The sequence below is a fragment of the Lactuca sativa genome, chromosome 4, assembly GCF_002870075.4.
Source record: "Lactuca sativa cultivar Salinas chromosome 4, Lsat_Salinas_v11, whole genome shotgun sequence".
Taxonomy (NCBI): domain Eukaryota; kingdom Viridiplantae; phylum Streptophyta; class Magnoliopsida; order Asterales; family Asteraceae; genus Lactuca; species Lactuca sativa.
This window is the reverse complement of record NC_056626.2, coordinates 12,649,661-12,671,064: the sequence shown is the minus strand read 5'-3', so window position 1 is coordinate 12,671,064 and position 21,404 is coordinate 12,649,661. Positions and strand designations below refer to the sequence as shown.

General features: G+C 38.2%; 1 protein-coding gene across 1 annotated transcript; it reads right to left on the bottom strand.

The window, feature by feature from the left end:
* Positions 1-845: 845 nt before the first annotated feature.
* LOC111880023 (uncharacterized mitochondrial protein AtMg00810-like) lies at positions 846-2,006 on the bottom strand. Its single transcript, XM_023876440.1, has one exon. It carries the CDS (start codon positions 2,004-2,006, stop codon positions 846-848), a length of 1,161 nt encoding a protein of 386 aa, XP_023732208.1.
* Positions 2,007-21,404: the final 19,398 nt, after the last annotated feature.

Below are 21,404 nucleotides of genomic sequence, written 5' to 3'. Positions count from 1 at the left end.
TCATCTAAAGCTTCTGTATTGGTGAATGGCTCTCCCACAAAGGATTTTGATATGTCAAAAGGTGTTCGACAAGGAGACCCGATGTCCCCATTCCTATTCATAATAGCTATGGAAGGACTACATGTCATGATGAGCTCGGCTGTGGAACGGGGATTATTTGACGGGATGAAAATCCCAAACTCTAACGTTAATATCTCTCATTTGTTTTACGCAGATGACGCATTGTTTATAGGTCACTGGTCTCAAAGAAATATCGCTAATCTAGCAAGAATATTAAGATGCTTTCACATGGTATCTGGACTAAAGGTGAACTTCAATAAATCACGGGTTTATAGTATTGGAGGTGAACCCAGTGAGGTAAGTGAGTGGGCCTCCCCTCTTGGATGTGAACCATCAGCCCTCCCTTTCACGTATTTAGGCGTACCCGTGGGAGACAATATGAACAGAAAAAATGCATGGAATCCAATAATCGATAAATTTAAGTCAAAATTGTCGACTTGGAAATCAAAAACACTAAGCTTCGGAGGTCGGGTAACTTTAGCAAAAGCAGTACTAGGAAACCTACCCACGTACTATCTATCTCTGTTTGCTGCACCAATTGGAGTAATTAAAGATCTGGAGAAAATCCAAAGACAGTTTATTTGGGGAGGGATGGAAAACAAGTCGAGTATATTGGAATTAACAAGAGAGAAAAGAATAGGCAGAAGAATTGTTCCAAAATTGAATTACAGCAACAGAATACAAGGACAAAATAAATAGGAATGCCAAAAACAACATCCCATAAATAACTCCTCTAAGTATGGAAGAGATAGCAGCGAAAATAAGATAAAATTCTATATTCCCCCTCAAGATGTAGCATGCAAATTGGTAATGCTAATCTTGCCAAGAAGAAATTGAAGTTGCTGTGCTGTCAGTCCTTTTGTCAACAAGTCAGCTAACTGCATCTTGCTGCTTATATGCATGGGAACAATCTCCTTGGACTGAACGCGTTCACGAACAAAGTAACAGTCCATCTCAACGTGCTTAGTTCTTTCGTGGAAAACCGGATTATTAGCTATGTGACGAGCAGCTTGATTGTCACAAAACAAGGGTGTGGGTGATGAAGTGTCAATTCGTAATTCACTAAGTAGCCAACGAACCCAAAGAATTTCACTAACGGTGGACGCCATTGCTCGATATTCTGCTTCTGCGGAAGATCGCGACACAACAGACTGTTTCTTACTTCTCCAAGAGATAGGAGCCCCACCTAGGAAGAGGAAGTAACCTGTACGTGAGCGTCTTATATAAGAGCATCCTAACCAGTCGGTGTCACAATAAGCATTTAAGACGGGATCTCCTGCTCGGGAAAGGAAGATGCCTTGACCCGGTGTAGCCTTTAAGTATCGAAGGACACGGTTTGCCGCTTCCATATGACTGGTTCTCGGATCAGCTACAAATTGGCTCAGGACGTTGACTGAGTAGGTAATGTCTGGACGTGTGGCTTGAAGGTACAACAACCGGCCGATCAGACGGCGATATTGACCTGCATCGACACGCGCTTCATTGTCACCTTTGTCAAGCTTCAAACCTTGTTCAATAGGAAAGGAACTCGGTTTGCAGCCCAATTTCCCACTATCCTTTAAGATGTCCAATGTATATTTTCGTTGGCTTAGAACTAGTCCATCGCTAGTTTTGGTTACTTCTATGCCAATAAAGTATTTGAGAGGGCCAAGGTCTTTAACACTAAATTCTTTGTCAAGTTGCGCCTTTATTTCTTGAATTGTATCGAGGCAATTTCCTGTAATGATCACGTCGTCCACATAAATGAGAGCAACTATCGTTATTTTTGCATTCTCATAAATGAATAGCGAGTGCTCGGCCTTGGACTGTTTGAATTTCAAGCTCAAAAGATAAGTTGTGAACTTGTGATACCAATTGCGTGAAGCATGCTTCAACCCATATAAGGATTTTCTTAGACGACACACTCGAGTTTCTACTTCTTTAGAAAAACCTTGTGGGATCTTCATGTAGACTTCCTCATCGAGATCCCCATGCAAAAAGGCGTTGTTTACGTCAAGTTAGTGGATAATCCAATCCCTTTTTACAGCCACGGCTAGAAGAGTTCTAACTGTAACGAGTTTGGCGACCGGTGCAAATGTATCATGATAATCCACCCCTTCCATTTGAGTAAAACCCTTTGCTACTAAACGCGCTTTGTATCTTTCAACTTCGCCATTCGGTTTGAACTTTATCTTATAGACCCATTTGGAGCCTATAGCTCGTTTGCCTTTAGGTAGTTCTTCCAAGGTCCATGTTCCATTTTTCTCCAGAGCTTTAATTTCCTTGTGCATAGCCTCACGCCAACGAACATCTTGAGCTGCTTGTTTGAAAAACTTGGGCTCATCATTATTAGAGATGGCCGAGAGAAAAGCTTTGTGATTAGCGGAAAACTCATTATAAGACACGAAATTAGAAATTAGGTGACATACCGTAGAGGCAACCTGATTGGATGTTGATGTCGGGTGTTTGACCGAAGGGGGAACCTGTACCACGAAGTGTTTGAATCTCGAAGGTTGGACCCTCGTTCGGGTGGGTCTTGTTTCAAAAGGGACTTCTATTTCTTCGTTAGACTCATCGGTTTCAAGATCATCGTTGACGGGCTGCCCTTCATTGCTCAGGTTGCTCATTTCATGCTCACTATGAGTTTCATGTGAGTCATTTGGCTCACCATCCTGGTCATGATCTACTTGAGCGTCTTGCTTTATGGGGCTTTGAACTTTATTTTGTGCTAAAATTGGCTCATCATGACAATGACAATCGTGACACACCATTGGTTCTTCGGTTTCATATTCATTGTTTTCTTGAATATTTTTGAAAGGAAAATTTTCTTCGTGGAAATTGACATCTCTGCTGAGTATTATTTTTCTCGTTTCAAGATCTAAAATTTTATATCCTTTAGTTCCAGGAGGGTATCCAAGAAATACCCCTGGCTTCCCCCTTTCTTCAAACTTGTCACCTTTTGTATTGGTGTTTTTAAAGTAAGCGAGACAGCCAAAGACCTTTAAAGAATTGTAATCCGGTTCTTTGTTCCAGATCAACTCGAAAGGAGTTTTATCTTTAATCACTTTGGATGGAAGACGGTTGATCACATGCGTTGCGGTTAAAATGCATTCTCCCCAAAACCTCTTAGGAAGGTTAGCACCGATCCTTAAGGCGCGTGCAGTCTCGAGTAGGTGTCTATGCTTCCTTTCAACAACCTCATTTTGTTCGGGAGTATGGGGACATGTGGTCTCTAACAGGATTCCCTTTTCATTGTAAAATTCCAGCATGTTAGTGGATGTAAATTCCCCACCATTATCACACCTAATTCGTTTGATTTGCTTTTCAAATTGAACCTCTATCATCTTGTGAAAATTTTTAAGACATTGACTTGCTTCACTTTTGTATTTAAGAAGAAATATCCAAATTGCTCTACTAAAATCATCAACTATAGTAAGAAAATAGTTGGCTTTAGTATATGACGGAACACGATATCCTCCCCAAATATCACAATGAATTAATTCAAACGGAGCATTTGTTTTAATAAAACTAGAAGGAAAAGGCAATCTCGTATGGTTTGCTTTCGCACAAGAGTCACAAAAACTTTGTAAATGATTAACACTAGTTTTGAGAAAGTTAACTCTAGCAAGCTTCCCTTTTGATGTGTGTCCAAGTCTTTTGTGCCATGTCTCAATGGTTGCGGCCATAGCCTTTCTTCCTTGAATCATCTTCATTCGGTACAGTCCCCCTCGACATCTCCCCGTATCAATCAAGTTCCTCTTCAGTAGCCCCTGCATGATACAAAAATTAGGGAAAAAGGTTATGGTACATTGTAGGTCGCGAGCAAGACGACTGACAGAAAGAAGATTGCACTTGAATTCTGAAACATAAAGAACTCCATTCACTTTTGTTCCCCCTGGAAGAACACAATCCCCTTTTCCTTCAACTGGGATGGAATCCCCATTGGGAATGAGGACAGGAGCTTCGAAAGGGGTATCCTTATTGTTAATAAGGACATTGGGCAAGTGAGTAATGTATTTGGTGCAACCCGAGTTGAGAATCCACTCACCTTCTTCGTTTTCTTTATGAGCCATATTAGCTGTGGGCTTAATACCTTCGACATTACCTGTTCCAAAAAAATGCTTCAAGAAAAGCTCATAATCTTCGTTTCTTAAACCTGGAATCGGACTCGTCTCTGTCTCGACACATGCCGCTTTGCTCTTTGACTTTTCTCCTTTTTTTCCGGGCCACCATTCTGGGTATCCGATCAGTTTGAAGCAACCTTCACGCTTATGGCCATCTCTGTTGCATTCGGTGCAGTGTTCGGTCCCTTCCTTCACAGCCTTGGTTCCGGTTCTTTCTTTATTCGAACTTGAAGGTCCACTCCTTCTTTGAAAGGCCTTGAATGCAGCGGATTCGAGAGGTTTTGCACCTTCATTGGAGACAGCTATTTGCCTTTCATCTTCAGCCACCATGTGATACACCGTCCCAAGAGAAGGAATTGGTTTAGTGGCTAGGATTTGGGTTCTAATGACTGTGAACTCGGCATCTAGTCCCATCAAAAACTCATAAAGACGTTCTTTCTCCTGATGCTCATTAATCTTCTTGCCAATATTACACTCACATTTGTTACAGGAACATCGAGGGAATGGATATATGGATTGAAATTCATCCCATATAGATCGTAACTGTGTGAAGTATGTGGATACAGTGGTACTACCTTGTCGAGTAGAAGTGATCTTTTGCTTTAACTCATACTCCCTAGGAGCACTTTCTTTCCCGAAACGTTCATTCAGATCCGACCATATCTCCGATGTCGTCCCTGCGTATTTGACACTGTTCCGTATGTTCTTCTCCATGGCGGTCGTCAACCAACCCTTTATCATGGCATCGACCCGCATCCATGGCATGTAATCTTTGGAGCCTTTCTCGGGTTTCTCGATCGTCTCGTCAACAAATTCAAATTTGTTTTTAGCGAAGAGAAAGTTCGTCATCTCTTGGCTCCAATCGGTGAAGTTGCTGTCGGTAAGGATCTCGTTCACGTGTAATTGCTTTGGGTAGTCGGATGGATGAAGGTAATAGGGTGAGTCGTATGTAATCCCGCCACTAGGGCCTTCTCTGTCTTTGGTTTTGTCTCCTGCCATTCTTTAGGATCGAAAGCTAGGTTTGAGAAACCCGCTCTGATACCATATTGGAATTAACGAGAGAGAAAAGAATAGGCAGAAGAAGTGTTCCAAAATTGAATTATAGCAACAGAATACAAGGACAAAATAAATAGGAATGCCAAAAACAACATCCCATAAATAACTCCTCTAAGTATGGAAGAGATAGCAGCGAAAATAAGATAAAATTCTATAAAGTATACATTGGGTTGCCTGGGAAAAAATCACAGCCCCAAAACAGGTGGATGGTATGGGCTTGGGTTCTCTTAGAACTCTGAATCTGGCTCTATTATCGAAGTGGCTATGGAAACTCAAGGTGGACCTGACACACCTATGGGCCCGCATTGTCACGGCCATACATAAGCTTGGAAATAATCTTAATGATTGCTTTGCAAAGTCGTCGAAAAATGGTGTATGATCGAACATTGTGAAATCATTTAAGGCAATGGAGAAATTAGGCTTGTCGAAAAGAGAAGTAATGAAGTTGGCGAACTCAAACGACAGATGGATATCTGATTTTGAAGAAGAGGGGGAATTATCTGTAGCATTGTTAAGAACACGGCTCGATAGGGCATCCCACCCGGTACCAGATGGTGAATTCACATGGTCTAACGCGGTTCCAAAAAAGGCCGCGTGCTTCGTATGGAGGGCAAAACAAAATCGAATCCCATCAAAGGTGGCGCTAATCAAAAGAGGGGCCCATGTTAACGCCATTACTTGTGATGTGTGCCAAGTAATTGATGAAACAACGGATCATTTGCTGATAGAGTGCCCGGTGGCGAAAGAAGTGTGGTCAAAGGTGGAACAATGGTGTGGTATAGCGAATTTCATCTTGGAGTGTACTACAGTCAAGGAGGTGCTGGCGAAGGACAGAAAATGGGGAAACTGCCCAAAGGAAAAGAAAATTGTTGAAGCTATAAAATATGGGACAGTTTGGTGCCTCTAGAAGGCAAGAAACGAAAGAGTTTTCAGAAACATTAGAAGTTAACCGGCGAAGATAGTGGATAATATCAAAACGGTATTATTCACTTGGATAAAACATAGAATCAAAAAAGGTGTCTTGGATTGGAATTTATGGTGTAACAATCCGCTAAAATGTGGATAAGTGTATATAGGCGTTATCTTGTAAAACTAAATTATTTTGTACTCTTTCGCTTCTCTAGCATCTTACTAGTGAAGCCTTTATAATATATTTGCCGGTTCCAAAAAAACTTTAGATAACCAAAATCCTAGAATAAAATATATCCGACTCAAATTTCAATAAGATTTTAAACACCCATAAACAATTTATAAAATAATCTTAAATTCCAAAAATAGAAATCAAGATTACTTAATAAAAGTTCTTTGTCTCTGTTTGTTGATGAAAAGAGCAATGAAGAGGATAACGAAGCGATAAGAGTGTAAATGAATCGGCAAGGTGGCTTTGGAGAAGAGGAGACGGCGGTGTTAGAGCTCAATTGTCTTCTTCCGCCTCCAAAAATAAGGTGTCATGTTTCCTCTCTTTCACTCTTGCTAAAGAGTCGCAACAAAAAGAACAAGAAGAGAAGATAAGGCATTGATAATAAATAAATAAATAAATAAATACAGACTTCAGAGGAGTTGATCTATAAATCTTTTAGATTTTTGATATATTTTATGGGTAAGTGGTTGTTTTTTAATGGTTCAATTAAAATGTTACTAAATAGTAGTTATTAAAAACTAGTTGCTAACAATAGTAAAATGTAATTAACTAGTTGTTTTGGAATCATGATGCTCAAATTAACTTTAATTAAAGATATCAAAACGTGTTAAATTGATTAACATTCTAACTAAACAATCCCAACCACCCCATAATATAAAAATGTTACTTATACAAAGGTAAATAACTAAAAAGTTGTACAATAAGTTTTTGGGTAATAGCATAAAAACACTTAGTTTACATTAAAATTCTAATTTGACACCATGTTTTTTTTTGTCTCAAATTTGACACTGTGTTTTCTAATTTGTTACATTCTGACCATTTGACCGGTCAACCAGGTTACATGTTGACATGGCATGATGACGTGGCATGCTGACATGATATGCCGACGCGTCAAAATTGATTTTTTTTCCCACAAAAAACACTAAGTTTTCACTTTTTTTCGATTTTGACACTAAGTTTAATTTTTTTTCTTTCAATTTTGACACTGTTTTTTTTTCCAAATTGAACATCATTTTTTCCAATTTTGTTCGATATTGACAATTTTCTATTTGAAAATGTATAAGTATTTTTTTAATACATTTAAACCATATAAATATGTTTTTTTTCAATTAAAAACCATAGTTTTGTATAAATACAAGGTTTTTTACATTCAAACCATAATTTTATGTATAAATATGTATTAGTTATATAAAAACCGTATTTTATATTAAATACACAACTTTAAAATGAATTTGGAGGTTTGGACGCGTGTAATCAATCAAAACTCGGATGTCAAGTTTGTAACCCCTGAAATTTTTATATCTTATTAGAAACTTATTGTTAGTTTGATTCTCATTATATAACTAATGCATATTTATACATTATGCTTTGAATGTAAAATAATAATAATAATAATAATAATAAAAATAATAATAATAATAAACACTTTGTATTTAAATAAAAATGTGGTTTTTAAATGAAAAAAATATATTTATATGGTTTTAAATGGAAAATGGTTAAAATTGAACAAAATTTGATAAATAATGTTCGATTTGGAACAAAAAAAAAACATAGTGTCAAAAAAAAAAAAAAAAACTAAACTTAGTGTCAAATCGGAAAAAAAAAATTAAAATTTAATGTTTTTTGTGAAAAAAAATTCAATTTTGACACGTCAGCATATTATGTCAGAATGCTACGTTATCAAAAACTGGGACATCATCATGTCATGTCAGCATGTAACCTGGTTGACTGGTCAAGTAGTCAGAATTGTAACAAATTGGAAAATATAGTGTCAAATTTGAGACAAAAAAAAACAATGTCAAATTAAAATTTTGATGTAACCTGAGTGTCGTTTATACTATTTATAATAAGTTTTTTTGGATAAAAATTAAAATAAATTAGATCGAAGGAGAATCTAAATATGTGAAAAAGTTAGAGGATCGGTACAATCCGAATCCAAAAGGGAAAACAATATGCTACGAGCAGGTACACACAATTTTAAGTCTGTTCCCCGAGTGGAGAGAGATGAGAGTCACAGATGCGATGTTGGAAAAGCACAGGAGGGGGGTGGTGGGGCACGTGGCATGTGGCAGTATGGGGCCCACAGAAACAGTGGTGCGCCAGCTCGCTGACAATAACGAATTTAAGCATGTTTTCTCTTTTAACTAAAATAAATACTTTAATTTGGCTTATATACACACCCGCCAAACATTATGTTTCACTTTCACAGCTGGATTTTATCATTTCTCACGCCATTAAAAACAAATTAACACATACTGTTATTATCATTTTTTTTACTTAAATACTAGTATATAATTTCTTTTAACAAAAATGACTAAATATTAAGATTTATTACAGATATATATATATATATATATATATATATATATATATATATATATATATATATATATATATTTGTGAAAAAGACTTGGTGAAAAAAAAAATCTGTTGTTAAACTGTTTTATCAGTGATGCATCCAAAAGGTTTAACATGCAAAGTGATATCTTGATTCGCAATCCAACTTCCAGTTGGCTTTTGTTGCTTTTATATATTTGGTTGCTGTTAGGCAAAATGTATATTATTTGGCAAAATTTATTTCACAAGTCAATTTAATAAAATGGACAATTAATATGTGATAATTGTTTAGAGGTTGCTATTTTGTAGTAGTAGCTCATCCATTTTGGCTGTTTTAATAATTAACCATTAATTTAACACTTAATAGTATACCTTTATTCTTGTTACGAATTATTTTAATAAAGATTGTTCCTTTTCAAGATTGTTAATGGGGTATCATTCTATCATCAAGTAACTTAGGGTGTTTAATAGAATATCGAATCAATAAAACGTTTGGAGGAGGAGGAGAAGGTTAACTATAAACCAACGTGATTCGATGACGTCGGAAGGATAAGGAGAATTATGGCTACATATTTAGGTGTTGTTTGTTTTCCCGAAACGAAAATATTTGAAATTTACGGACAACATCTGCAATCCTCTACAGCAGAAGAGACGAATTAAATGGCTGCAATCTATACTAAGAAGTTTGTTTGTTTTTTAACATCTACATGTTGCTGTAATAAACCAAAATTAACCATTAAATAGTTAAAAATAATTCTAAATAAAAAATTTATTTAGTTTAATCTATGCAAATCAAATATAAAGATCATTATGATAATCTGATTTTTAAAGACATTTATATAAAATAATTAAACATAATATTTGCTAAAAAATTGTTAAGTTAGCGAACAACGTATACATTTTGTTAAATTTTCAAAGACGATGACTATATTTCCGGTTAGCTTTAATAAATTTGGTAATTTTAATAATTAACTTTATAATTTATTAATATTTGGTTATAGACAATATAACACAAAAAAATATTTATATAAAATTTATCAAATAGTTTCGAAATTATGTAAAATATACTCAAAATGGTTATAATATCTTTTATAATATTATTAAAATAATAAGTTCTTGAAAAAATTAAAAAAAAAATATTGAATAATATAACTTAAAGTAATGTGAGAAATGGTTTGAAGAGAAGGGTCCGGTGTTATGCCACACAACACACGCACAACAATTTTTAAGACAAAAGTCTTCTAAAGTGATGCGAGATTCTTTTACGTACATGTATGTTCCCAGGTATGTTCATTTTTGGCCCAAAATATAAAAATGTTGCATTTTTTGGTCTTTACGCGATGCTTACTTCATGAGTATGCCTAGCGTAACTTATTAAAAGGATGCGAGATTCTTTTACGTACATCAGGCGTACTCAGGTGGTATGCATGGCATACTCACACAGGTCTCCAACCCTAATTTTTAGGGTTTGGAACCTATTTAAACACCTCAAGACCCTCAAGGCCTCTTTATAACCAGCATCCACTCTCCTTTTTTCCATTTATTTGAAACATTATCCACCTTGTAAGGTTCTTGAGCTATTAAAGTGATACTTTGTGTGTTTTGGTGCATATTAAAGAAGGAGTCCATTGGAAATGTGTTGGTAAGCTTGGAGCTTGTGGATCCATAATTAGTTTTTTATCTAGCATCTTCTGGAGGTATAAAGCTCTAAACTTTATGGCTCTTTAGTTTAGATCTAAATTTGGGTTATGTTTTGGTCCCATGGCTTTGGATTTTGTGAGTATGAACTACTCCATAACCTTTAAGCATCATTTCTATCCATTTGTGAGATTATTAAATCATAAAAATCGAATCTTGAAGGTTATAGTCCAACCATGCATGAATTATTGGTCCTTTAGTGAAGTTATGAACCCAGGGTTTGGTTTTGGGCCCTATTAAGCCATGCAAAAGCTTAAAATTGCCAACTTTACCAATTACGACCTTCCTATATGTGAATTGGATGTTTGGTCTTTAAGCATTAAGATCTTAATGATGAGTGTCACAACTAGAAATTTTGTGTCTTGTAATCACAATACTTAAGTAAAATGTTGAATAAAAAACTTAAGAACATGTGTGATACCTATTATTATGGCATCAAAAACTTCAATCAATACATCATACAAATACTACAAATAGTCATTAAGCAATTGGAAACCCTAGAAGTTCTTGTTTAGGTCCATTTTGGACTAGGACTTCCTTATTGGACTCAATGGACCAATAAGCTTCCAATTTGACTATCATGGGCTTAGAACCCTTAAGTAGGCTCTAATTGGACCCACATTAATTTATTTCAACATTTTGGGCCATATTGGGCCTAGAATGAAATAAATTAAAAGTTTTGAACCATGATTAACCTAATCTAGCCTAATAAAGCATAAAAATCACAATTATATTTTATAAGGCCAATAATCATCCAAACTAACTCTAATATTGGGCTTAGGGGCAAAAAGCCCAAAAATCCTCTCTCCCCTCTCCATTCTCGGCCCAAGCCCAAAGAAAAGGAAGAGTTGACCTTTGTTGCCACCTCATCTTTATTTGTTGGGTCTCCATGCATGCAACTCATATTTCCAAGCAAGTATCTTATCAAGGTCTCTCTCTTCTTTTCCCTCTCTCCCTCTTGGCCGAATTCAAAGCACACACACAAACATTTCACTCATCTTTTCTCTCAAGAAACTCTCTCCATTCCTCTCCTAAATTTCGAAGTTTCAAGAGTATTTCTTATATCCAAAAATCTCTTCTTAACTCATATGAAATCATAATCTTGTGTCTTAGAACCTCTCAAACTCGAGATCATCAAGAAAAGGTTGCTTAGGCCGAAAATCATCCTATTTTCTTTCCATTTCTCCTCCAAAACCGAAACTACACCCTAAGGTGAGCTTCATACTCCCTATTTTTCTGTTTTATAAGTTTTATGGGGGGGGGGAATACAAGTGAAAGTGTAGATCTATATGTATTTTGTATGCCTTGTATGATTTCTATGCTTATATGTGTGTTTTTGTGTGATTATGATGTTGGATCTAGTCATAAGCCCCTAAAAATCGAGATATACTTTATGTAAAATGATACTAGCATCAATTATAGTTCTACATACAAAGTATTTCAAGAAAAATAGCTAAGTGGCTTAATAACATCTTCTTTGGGCTAAAAACTCAATTTTTGGACACAAAATGTTAAAAATATAAACTTAAAGGGCCCAAAAGGACATATTACGAATTCTGATGGGTGAGATGAGTCAAAACAATTTCAACAAAGTGTTTTCTGGAAATACATTCTTTTGCAGGATTAAAAATATAAATTTCAAGCTTAATGGGCTAAAAATGGCATTTTTGGCCCAATAGGGCCCAATATGCGAAATTTTCTGTTTTGAAGGGACAAAACTGTGTTTTTCTGTAAAACAGTGGACTACTAGTGTTCCAAGTCCTTTTCTAAGGTTTAAAATGCTTTTCAAAATTTAAAAGGACCAAAGTTGCAAAAATTTCCAATTTGGTCCAAAATTGTAAAAACTGCGAAAAAAGGGGTTACAACCGAGAAAACTGTATTTTCAGGGACTAAAACTGTTTTCAACTAAAAATGTGCTGAAAAATATCAATTCCAATAAGTTTTGATGTTAAAATGCCAAGAAAAATAGTTTAAGGACTAAACCAGAAATTTATTTATGCAAAGGGTTGAAAAAGTAAATTTACAAAATAAAGAGGGGCTGAAAACAGAAAATTTTCAAGGCTAATTCAATACACCCATCGTGATCAAATATTGGCACCGCGACTACCGACGAAATACAATACACAACAATACCAAAAATCGTTGTTAAACAAATTGATTCGGTCTCGAATCAATAACAACCCGAAACTACTAACACGACGATAACTCGATTCATACAAGTAACATTTGGGAATTAAATACACACGTGAGAGTGCACAGACGTCGACGCACCATCTTTGGGCCCCAAAGTGTAAAATCTTGTTTGTTGGGCCTAGCTAGCCCAATGACCTGATCTTTAGGCCCGAAGACTTCAACCTTACGAGTTGTTGGGTCTTACATGATCCACACAGCGTAAAAGGACTTTCAATGGATTTTATACTATTGGTCCCCAAGGGTCCTTTGGTACTGCTAGTAAAGTCGGTTATTCTAATGCGAGTCGGGTCAAGGGCCCTTCGCACTCTTTTTATCCCCAACCGACTAACAGAGTTATCGAGGTCTTCGTGCCCTCTTTCTCTTCGGATGTGTGACTACAAGAAGTCAGGGCGGTTGGATTACGTGAATAGTACGGATGACGCCTACGGGATCGTTAGTATAGTTGTAAACTGGTCGTTTGCGTAACGCGTGTTTATAGCAATTCACCATGCGCAATAATCCGACGTTGCCTGGAATCAATGACTTCACACGCCGCGATGGTACAACAACTACATGGAATTCAAAGTGTTAGGAAAACATCGGGTTTTCCTAGGGTTTTTCAATACATACGGTTTCGAAATGTATACAAGTTTAATGAACAATTTTTTTTACAACTATAGAAACAAACAAGCATACTTATGGATCTTCACAAACTTTTTCATAAACTCTTTTCAGAAAATATCGGATTTTCTGGTAGTTTTTCAAAGCAATACAAAACGTTGTTTTTCAAATACCGCTTATGAACTCACCAACATTTCATATGTTGACGTTTTTCAAAATACTTGTATTCTCAGGTAACAAGTAAACCGAAGGAAAAATGTACTCAGTGATGGCTTGCAGTTTGTTTACCTATGAACCGAACAATTTATATTTGGGAATGTAATGCTAAGGCAATGTACTCAGTGTAAACTTTATCAGTTGTACTATATTAATGCATGGTGACGAATGATGTTATGTTTCATATATATTCAATGTTATGGTATTCAATGAAGTCACGACAGCCCCCGGACGTTTCCGCCGTCTGGTTCGGGGGTGTGACAGGTTGGTATCAGAGCTTTGTTTATAGTGAACTAGCATATCTAGCCACACATTGATATGCAACTATAAACCAAAAAGAGGGACTAACATAACTCTGAATAAAACGAGTAAATAAAACACCCTTGCTTGCATTAGGAATAAGAACATAACGCCGAACCAAACAAAATAATGCTAGTATCTCGGTTAATTCAGGACTATTCTTAGTGGTATCAAGGAGTGGATGTAGCCTGATCAACTACATTCTCTCCAAAGTATAACTAACACACGTTCTGATGAGATCGTGATAGCTAGGGAACCTAAAACTATACCCCTATATCACCAAAAAGAGAACGTCTGTTTAGTCTGCAATAGTGGAAGAGGCATAGGATAATATTGGTGAACTTTTATGTGTTTGCTATGTGTTGCGAATCTATAATTGTATGCTAAATGATAGAAGTACTTAAGTTCGTACCATGCACCTAGTCAGTAGGACCACAACCTCACGGAAACCACGTACACTCAACATCTTTCCGTTTCGTGACAAGAAGATGCCTCGCCGACCTACTCGCGGAAACCCAGGACCAACTGTAGCGCCTGTGTTTCCGGGCTTGCCATATTTAGCAATATAATAGTCTAGGTTAACCTTTGTAACCCGTTTTGAAATAATAAGAATGTATTATTTGAGTATTATGTGTTTTGTGCTTAATTGCTTAATTATGTGGTCTGATTAATTAAGAATAAAAATAAGCGTCAAAATTTAAGTGTAAAATAAACTTAATATCTTTGGTTAATGTTGTAGTAGTCGAAACGAGGTTTCCGAATATATATAGAACGCCCAAATCTGACTTCGTATGAGGAAGTTATGATTTATCAAAGTTCCGGCTTAGCGGTATACAGCCTGTTATACTCGAATTGAGATCGAGCGGTTGTTAGCCGAAGCAATCTAAATGAGAATCGAAGATCTCATTGTTGGTATCGAAGCGATAAAAAGTTAGGCGAGAACGGACGTCAAACGAAGAAGTTATGAATTTATAACGAAAGTTTCTGTCGCGGCCTATTAAAAATAATTAATAAAAATAAAGTCAAAATTAGCCGACGAAGTCTAAACGAAAGTCGTAAAGCGTAGTCTCACCTTCGCGTGGATATAAAGAACGTCGAAAACGGAGTTCGTATGAAGAAGTTATGAATTTCCGAAGTTTATTAATCATTTTATATTTTTATTTAATTCAAAATCGGAGGCATTATCCGAAGCCGTGTCACCGGTGTAATCCGGAGTACGCCCCGCGTACGAGGTTACGCTATCGCGTAACTCCGATAGTGTCGACACTTCGGATGACGCATGCAATGACGATTTCGGACGCGTACGCGCTGCGTACGCCTGTACGCCCCGCGTACTCCGAGGTTCCAGCCTCTATATAAAGGATCCGAAGACAGCCTCATTTCTTGTTCATTTTCTTCTCTTCTCTCTAGTCTTTTGCATCGTTTTTCGTGCCGAAGCTACCCCGAAGTCCCGGTATCATACTCTAGCCCCGAGGCAAGTCCCGAGACCCCGAAGATCCCGAGAAGCGCGGTTCCCAAGCCGAAGCTCTGCCCGCGAGAAGTTCGATTTTCGAGGAGATCTTCCAGATCTGCTGAGGAATACTACTTCTATAAGTCGTAGTGCTGTCAGATCGTCTTCTGATCAAGTGAGTGTGTAGTTATTTCTTCTAATACAATAATACGAAGTATTTTATATAAAAAATACGTGCTATGTGTATATATTTGGTTGTGTTATGTGTGAATGAGTATTCACTCTCTTCTATCTTATAGATCTGCTTATTTCTTTATGAGATATGTGTTATGTGTGTGTGTGCCTCATATGTTATGTGATATATGTGTTGATTAAAGCATGCTATACAGGTTTTCTTTAAACTACGTATGAAAATATATATTTTATCTACTAATATGTTGGGTAGAACATGGGTAGATAGTTGGTGTGTAATAAACAGATGAGAGGCCTCGATGTTGTTGTTGTTGTTGATCTAGTTATTCAGCGGAGTATGGATAACGACCACGGACTCTTTCTAGACAGTCCAGTGGAACGCTAGCAGGTTCATAACTTGTAGGTGTTGTGAACGATGTGTTCACCGGTGTACTCTATCCCCCTCATGGTTGCCATTAGGATATCTATTGTTGAGGAAACCCCTTCGCAGTGATGTCCGTCCCGATGAAAATCCTAGATTAGGTCCCTTGAGATAGTTGTTGTTTTAGGGACGTAAAGTGAGGATAACGGGAATGGGTAATCGGGATAGTGATTGGTTGGTGGAATTAAATATAACTTATTTATTGTGGGTTGAAAACCCTATATGCTCACCAGGCTCCCAAGCCTGACCCACTCAGTTTTATTTGTATTACAGGAAGTGGCACAAGGGCGTAAGATGGATGGATCATCTTGTTGTTTTGTTTACAAGTCTGTATATGTATATATTTGTTGAATGACTTGTAATGTTTATCGTTTATGCTTTATGGTCTGTATCGGAACATGACATCCCGAGTTTTGATTATATAATGAAATGCATCTCTTGATGAAATGCTTTGATAAATATTATTTTATCATGTTTTGTTTTGGGAACAAATTCCGCAACTCTTTCAAATCAAAAGGATTTACTCTGAAAATATTTAAAAGCATAAATGAAAATCGGTCTTTTTTGGCCGAGATTTTGGGGATGTCACACCAACTCCACCCGAAGTTGACTCCACTGCATTCCAGGCAGCCGTGTCTGCTGCGGTCACCGCAGCTATGGCACAACTCCATCAGGGGAATAATGGAGGAGGCAACGGGCAAGGGGCAGGGAGTTCGAAAAACGGGATGAATCAAGGACCTACCAAAACATGTACCTACAAGGACTTTACGAACGCCAAACCACGAACTTTTAACGGCACTGGAGGAGTGATCGCCCTGAAGCGATGGATCGAGAAGGTGGAGTCGGTATTCGAGATATGCGATTGCCCTGAGCAGATGAAAGTGAAGTTCGCGGCCTGCACTTTTGTGGATCAAACACTCACCTGGTGGAACGGACACGTGGAAGCCATGACGCTCCCTGTAGCCAACTCTATGTCGTGGGCAGAGATGAAAGAAATGTTAATGGCTGAATACTGTCCGCGAGGCAAAATATAGAAGATGGAGCAAGAGCTATGGAACCTCACTGTGCAGAATGCGAATATCGATGCTTACATATCGAGATTTAGTGAACTATCTCTACTGTGCCCGGGTATGATCACCTCGGAAGGAAAGAAGATTGAGCGATTCATCTGGGGACTGACATCACCAATTCAAGGGAATGTGATAGCTGCAAACCCTGAAACATTTGGCAGTGCAAAAAGATTGGCAAAGAAGTTGTATGACCATAACAACAAGAATGGCGAGAAGCCAGTGGAGGCTGAGAAAAAGAAGGAAGGTGATGGCAAGAAGGGAAAGAATAATAAGAGGAAGGGGCGCCAGGGCCCCGAGACCTCTAAAAAGCAGCAGACAGTGGCGGTTAACGCTGTCACCGCACCGGTTCCAGCCGCACCACATGCTCCAGCCTCAGCTGCTTCAAATGCTTCAAGACCTTATTCCAGTAATCTTCCCAAGTGCAATAAGTGCGGTCTCCATCATAATGGAGAATGCAAGGATTTTCAGTGCACCAGTTGCAATCGAAGGGGACACACTGCAAGGTACTGCAGGACTTACCCTCCCCAGAACCAAAATCTTGGAAACAACAATAACAACCATCGCAACAACAACAACGTCACCACCGGCGGCAACAATGCAGGGCCTAGCCACACCTGCTATGGGTGTGGAAGGACTAGGCATTTCCGTCGAGACTGCCCTAACAACAACAATCCAGGAAACGGAGGAACAAGAAGGATGCTGACCATGGGTCAGGGTGAGGCTATTCAGGACCCCTCTATTGTTACTGGTACGTTTCCCCTAAACCACACTTATGCATGCATCTTATTTGACACCGGAGCGGAGCGAAGTTTCGTAAGCGATAAGTTTAAGCATTTATTAAAACAACAGCCCCAAAAGCTAAATGAAACCTTTACGGTGGAAATGGCCAATGGGAAAACCGAATCCACTGGGGAAATCTACATCGGATGTACCCTAACCCTCAATCAACACGTCTTTCGAATAGACTTGATGCCTGTATCAATTAGGAGTTTCGATGTGATTATTGGCATGGACTGGTTAAGCCCCCACCATGCTGAAATTATGTGTCATGAGAAGGTCGTTCGCCTTCGCCTTCCCAATCACGAAACCCTAGTAATTTATGGAGACAAACCTAGCATGAACCTTCGTCTCGTCTCGTGCATCAAGGCACAAAAACACCTACGAAAGAAGGATTCGGCATTTCTGGCTCACATAGTGGATAAGACCAAGGAAGAAACTAACATTCAAGATATTCCGGTAGCGTGTGAATTTCCAGACGTGTTTCCTGAAGATCTTCCGGGAGTACCCCCAGAGATACAAGTGGAGTTTCGAATCGACCTCGTTCCAGGAGCAACTCCTCTCGCTAAATCACCCTATCGGCTGGCTCCTGCTGAAATGCAGGAATTGTCCAGCCAACTCAGTGAGCTTCTGGACAAGGGATTTATCCGACCTAGTTACTCGCCATGGGGAGCTCCAGTCCTTTTTGTCAAAAAGAAGGACGGATCTTTTAGAATGTGCATCGATTACAGAGAGTTAAATAAACTCACTGTTAAAAATCACTACCCACTCCCACGAATCGATGATCTATTCGACCAGCTCCAGGGAGCTAGTTATTTTTCTAAAATCGATCTACGGTCTGGATACCACCAACTCAAAGTCCGGGAAGAGGATATTCGAAAAACCGCTTTCCAAACCCGCTACGGACATTATGAATTTGTTGTAATGTCCTTCGGTCTGACAAATGCTCCTGCCGCATTTATGGACCTAATGAATCGAATCTGTCGACCATTCCTCGACAACTTTGTCATTGTCTTCATTGATGACATTCTCGTTTATTCTCGAAGCAAAGAAGAGCATGGCCGACATCTCCGACAAATTCTAGAAACGCTGCGATCGGAGAAGCTATACGCAAAACTCTCCAAGTGTGAGTTCTGGCTCCGGAATGTGAACTTCCTAGGTCACGTAGTTAGCCAAGATGGAATTCATGTGGACCCCTCTAAGGTCAAAGCCGTGGAATGATGGGCAACCCCGACAAAGCCCACATAAATTCGTCAATTCTTGGGTCTAGTAGGCTACTATAGGAGATTCATTCAGAACTTCTCTAAGATCGCCAAACCACTTACCTCGCTTACACAAAAGGGTGTACCATTCAAATGGACGGAAAAACAAGAAGTCGCATTCCGAACCCTGAAACAAGCTCTCTGTAGCGCCCCGGTACTATCTCTACCTGAAGGAACGGAAGATTTTGTAGTCTACTGTGACGCGTCAAATCAGGGCTTAGGTTGCGTTCTTATGCAGCGTGGAAGGGTGATAGCTTACGCATCTCGCCAACTAAAGACGCACGAAGTAAACTATACGACCCATGATTTGGAATTGGGAGCCGTGGTCTTCGCTCTGAAAATTTGGAGGCACTACCTGTATGGTACGAAGTGCACCATCTTCACGGACCACAAGAGTCTCCAACACATCCTGAACCAGAAGGAGCTGAACATGAGGCAACGAAGATGGTTTGAATTGCTAAACGATTATGAGTGCGAGATCAAGTACCACCCAGGTAAGGCCAACGTGGTAGCTGACACATTAAGTCGGAAGGAGTACTCTAATCGCCGTGCGAAAACCCTCTCGATAACCATTCAATCTCATTTGGCCTCCCAAATTGCAGCAGTCCAGTCAGAGGCCATGAAGACGGAAAATAGAGCAAGCGAAGCATTGCACGGGATGGAGAAGAACCTATAGGCAAAGGAGAATGGAGTATACTACTTCATGAACCGTATTTGGGTCCCAAAAATCGGAGGATTTAAGGAGGTTGTTATGAAGGAAGCCCACAAGACACGATACTCCATTCATCCGGGTTCAGACGAGATGTATTTGGATATTAAACAACACTATTGGTGGCCTAACATGAAGACAGAAATTGCGACCTATGTTAGTAAGTGCCTTACATGCGCCAAGGTAAAGGTGGAGTACCAGAAACCCACAGGATTTTTACAGCAACCGGTAATCCCTGAGTGGAAATGGGAGAGGATTTCTATGGACTTCGTGACCAAGCTACCCAAGACGTCGGACGGACTGGACACCATTTGGTATATACTTGACCCGACCCGGCATGGTCTATTTGGGTTACATTTCATCCAAACTATTTATGGATAATTTTATGAGAGTTATACACATATGATTATTAATATATTATAAGTTATAATATATTAATATGAAGTCATGTTATTTAATTAGTCTTAGTCTTAAATTAATTATGAATTAATTTAGAGATTAAAAGGAAGACTAATTAAATTGTGGGCTACTGTTTTGTATGGTGTGGGCTAACACTCATTTGTTAATGGGCTAGGCTTATATGGAAGTCCATGGATGATCCATGGAGCTTTTAACCCATGGATCCTTGGAAAAGGAAATGTCATGGATTATTAGGGTTTCACCCTAATCATGTACACTATATAAGCATGCTTATGTTGCATGAAATAGCCACTAGTGTGACTGGTGTAACTAGAAAGTATGTGTGCTTGTGTGTGGCCGATGTTATAAGTGTGTATACACTCTCTCAAAGTTTTCCAAGAGTTTGCGGTGATTTGTGATTCCATTTGAGGCATTCACACTATTGGTGCTTGGCCCCCAAACTCCTTAGGAATTGAACTCATCATCAAAAGGTATGTAATCTCATCTAATTCTTTTATGTTTAAAAGTACCCCATGCCATGTTAGATAGGTTATGAACCTTGGAAAATTATTATTTTGCATGTATTTAGACAAACATAGATCCAAGGTTTATTAGGGTTGCATGCACACTTAGGAAGTGTTAGATTGCTCAAAACCCAACAGTGGTATCAGAGCCTAGGCTTGCTTGTTTGAATACTTGATGCAAATTGCTGAAAATCGAAGATTTTATGCTGTCTACACAGCTGACTCGCCAAGTCCATGAAGGGACTCGACGAGTCCAAGGCAAAACTCATCCAACTCGACGAGTTGGTTCATGCACTCGACGAGTTGGACCCCCAGACAGCATATCTTCGAGTTTTGGTGCTGGAATTGGTCTAGAATCATTACCTTAAACTGTTTTGGACTCATAAAACCTGTTTTTGATGTGGTAATGATGATGGTGGACCAATTTCAAAGTTATAATCAAAATTCCATGATTTTATGTGTTCATATAATTCTTGAAATTTTGATGATCATGTTCATGTTCTTATGAATTTAGAAGATGATAGGAATTATTTGCTGAATTGTTTAGAATTAATTCTTGATCATTTATGTGTTTTAATGGAGTCCATAATTTGTCCTCAAGTTATGGATATCCAAAGGTCACTTTTATTTAACACACACTTAAAACACATAAGTTACATGAAAATGAAGAGTCTTCATTTTTATGAACCTTTAATTCATAAGTTATGAAATGAAAAGTTTTGGATGGTTACAAAAGATGAAGAGTCTTGTCCTTAAGTTATGGAGGTTCAAGAGTCACTTCATTAATAAATATATAAATAAAGTGTAACCTTAATTAATTCCATAAGTTATAAAATAAAGAAAAGTAATTCTTTTATTAGTTTAAAGTCTTCCATAACTTGTCCTCAAGTTATGGA

What these genes read in the sequence shown, in the direction of transcription:
- LOC111880023 (XM_023876440.1), bottom strand. Translation starts at nt 2,006, where the DNA reads ATGAAGATCCCACAAGGTTTTTCTAAAGAAGTAGAAACTCGAGTGTGT.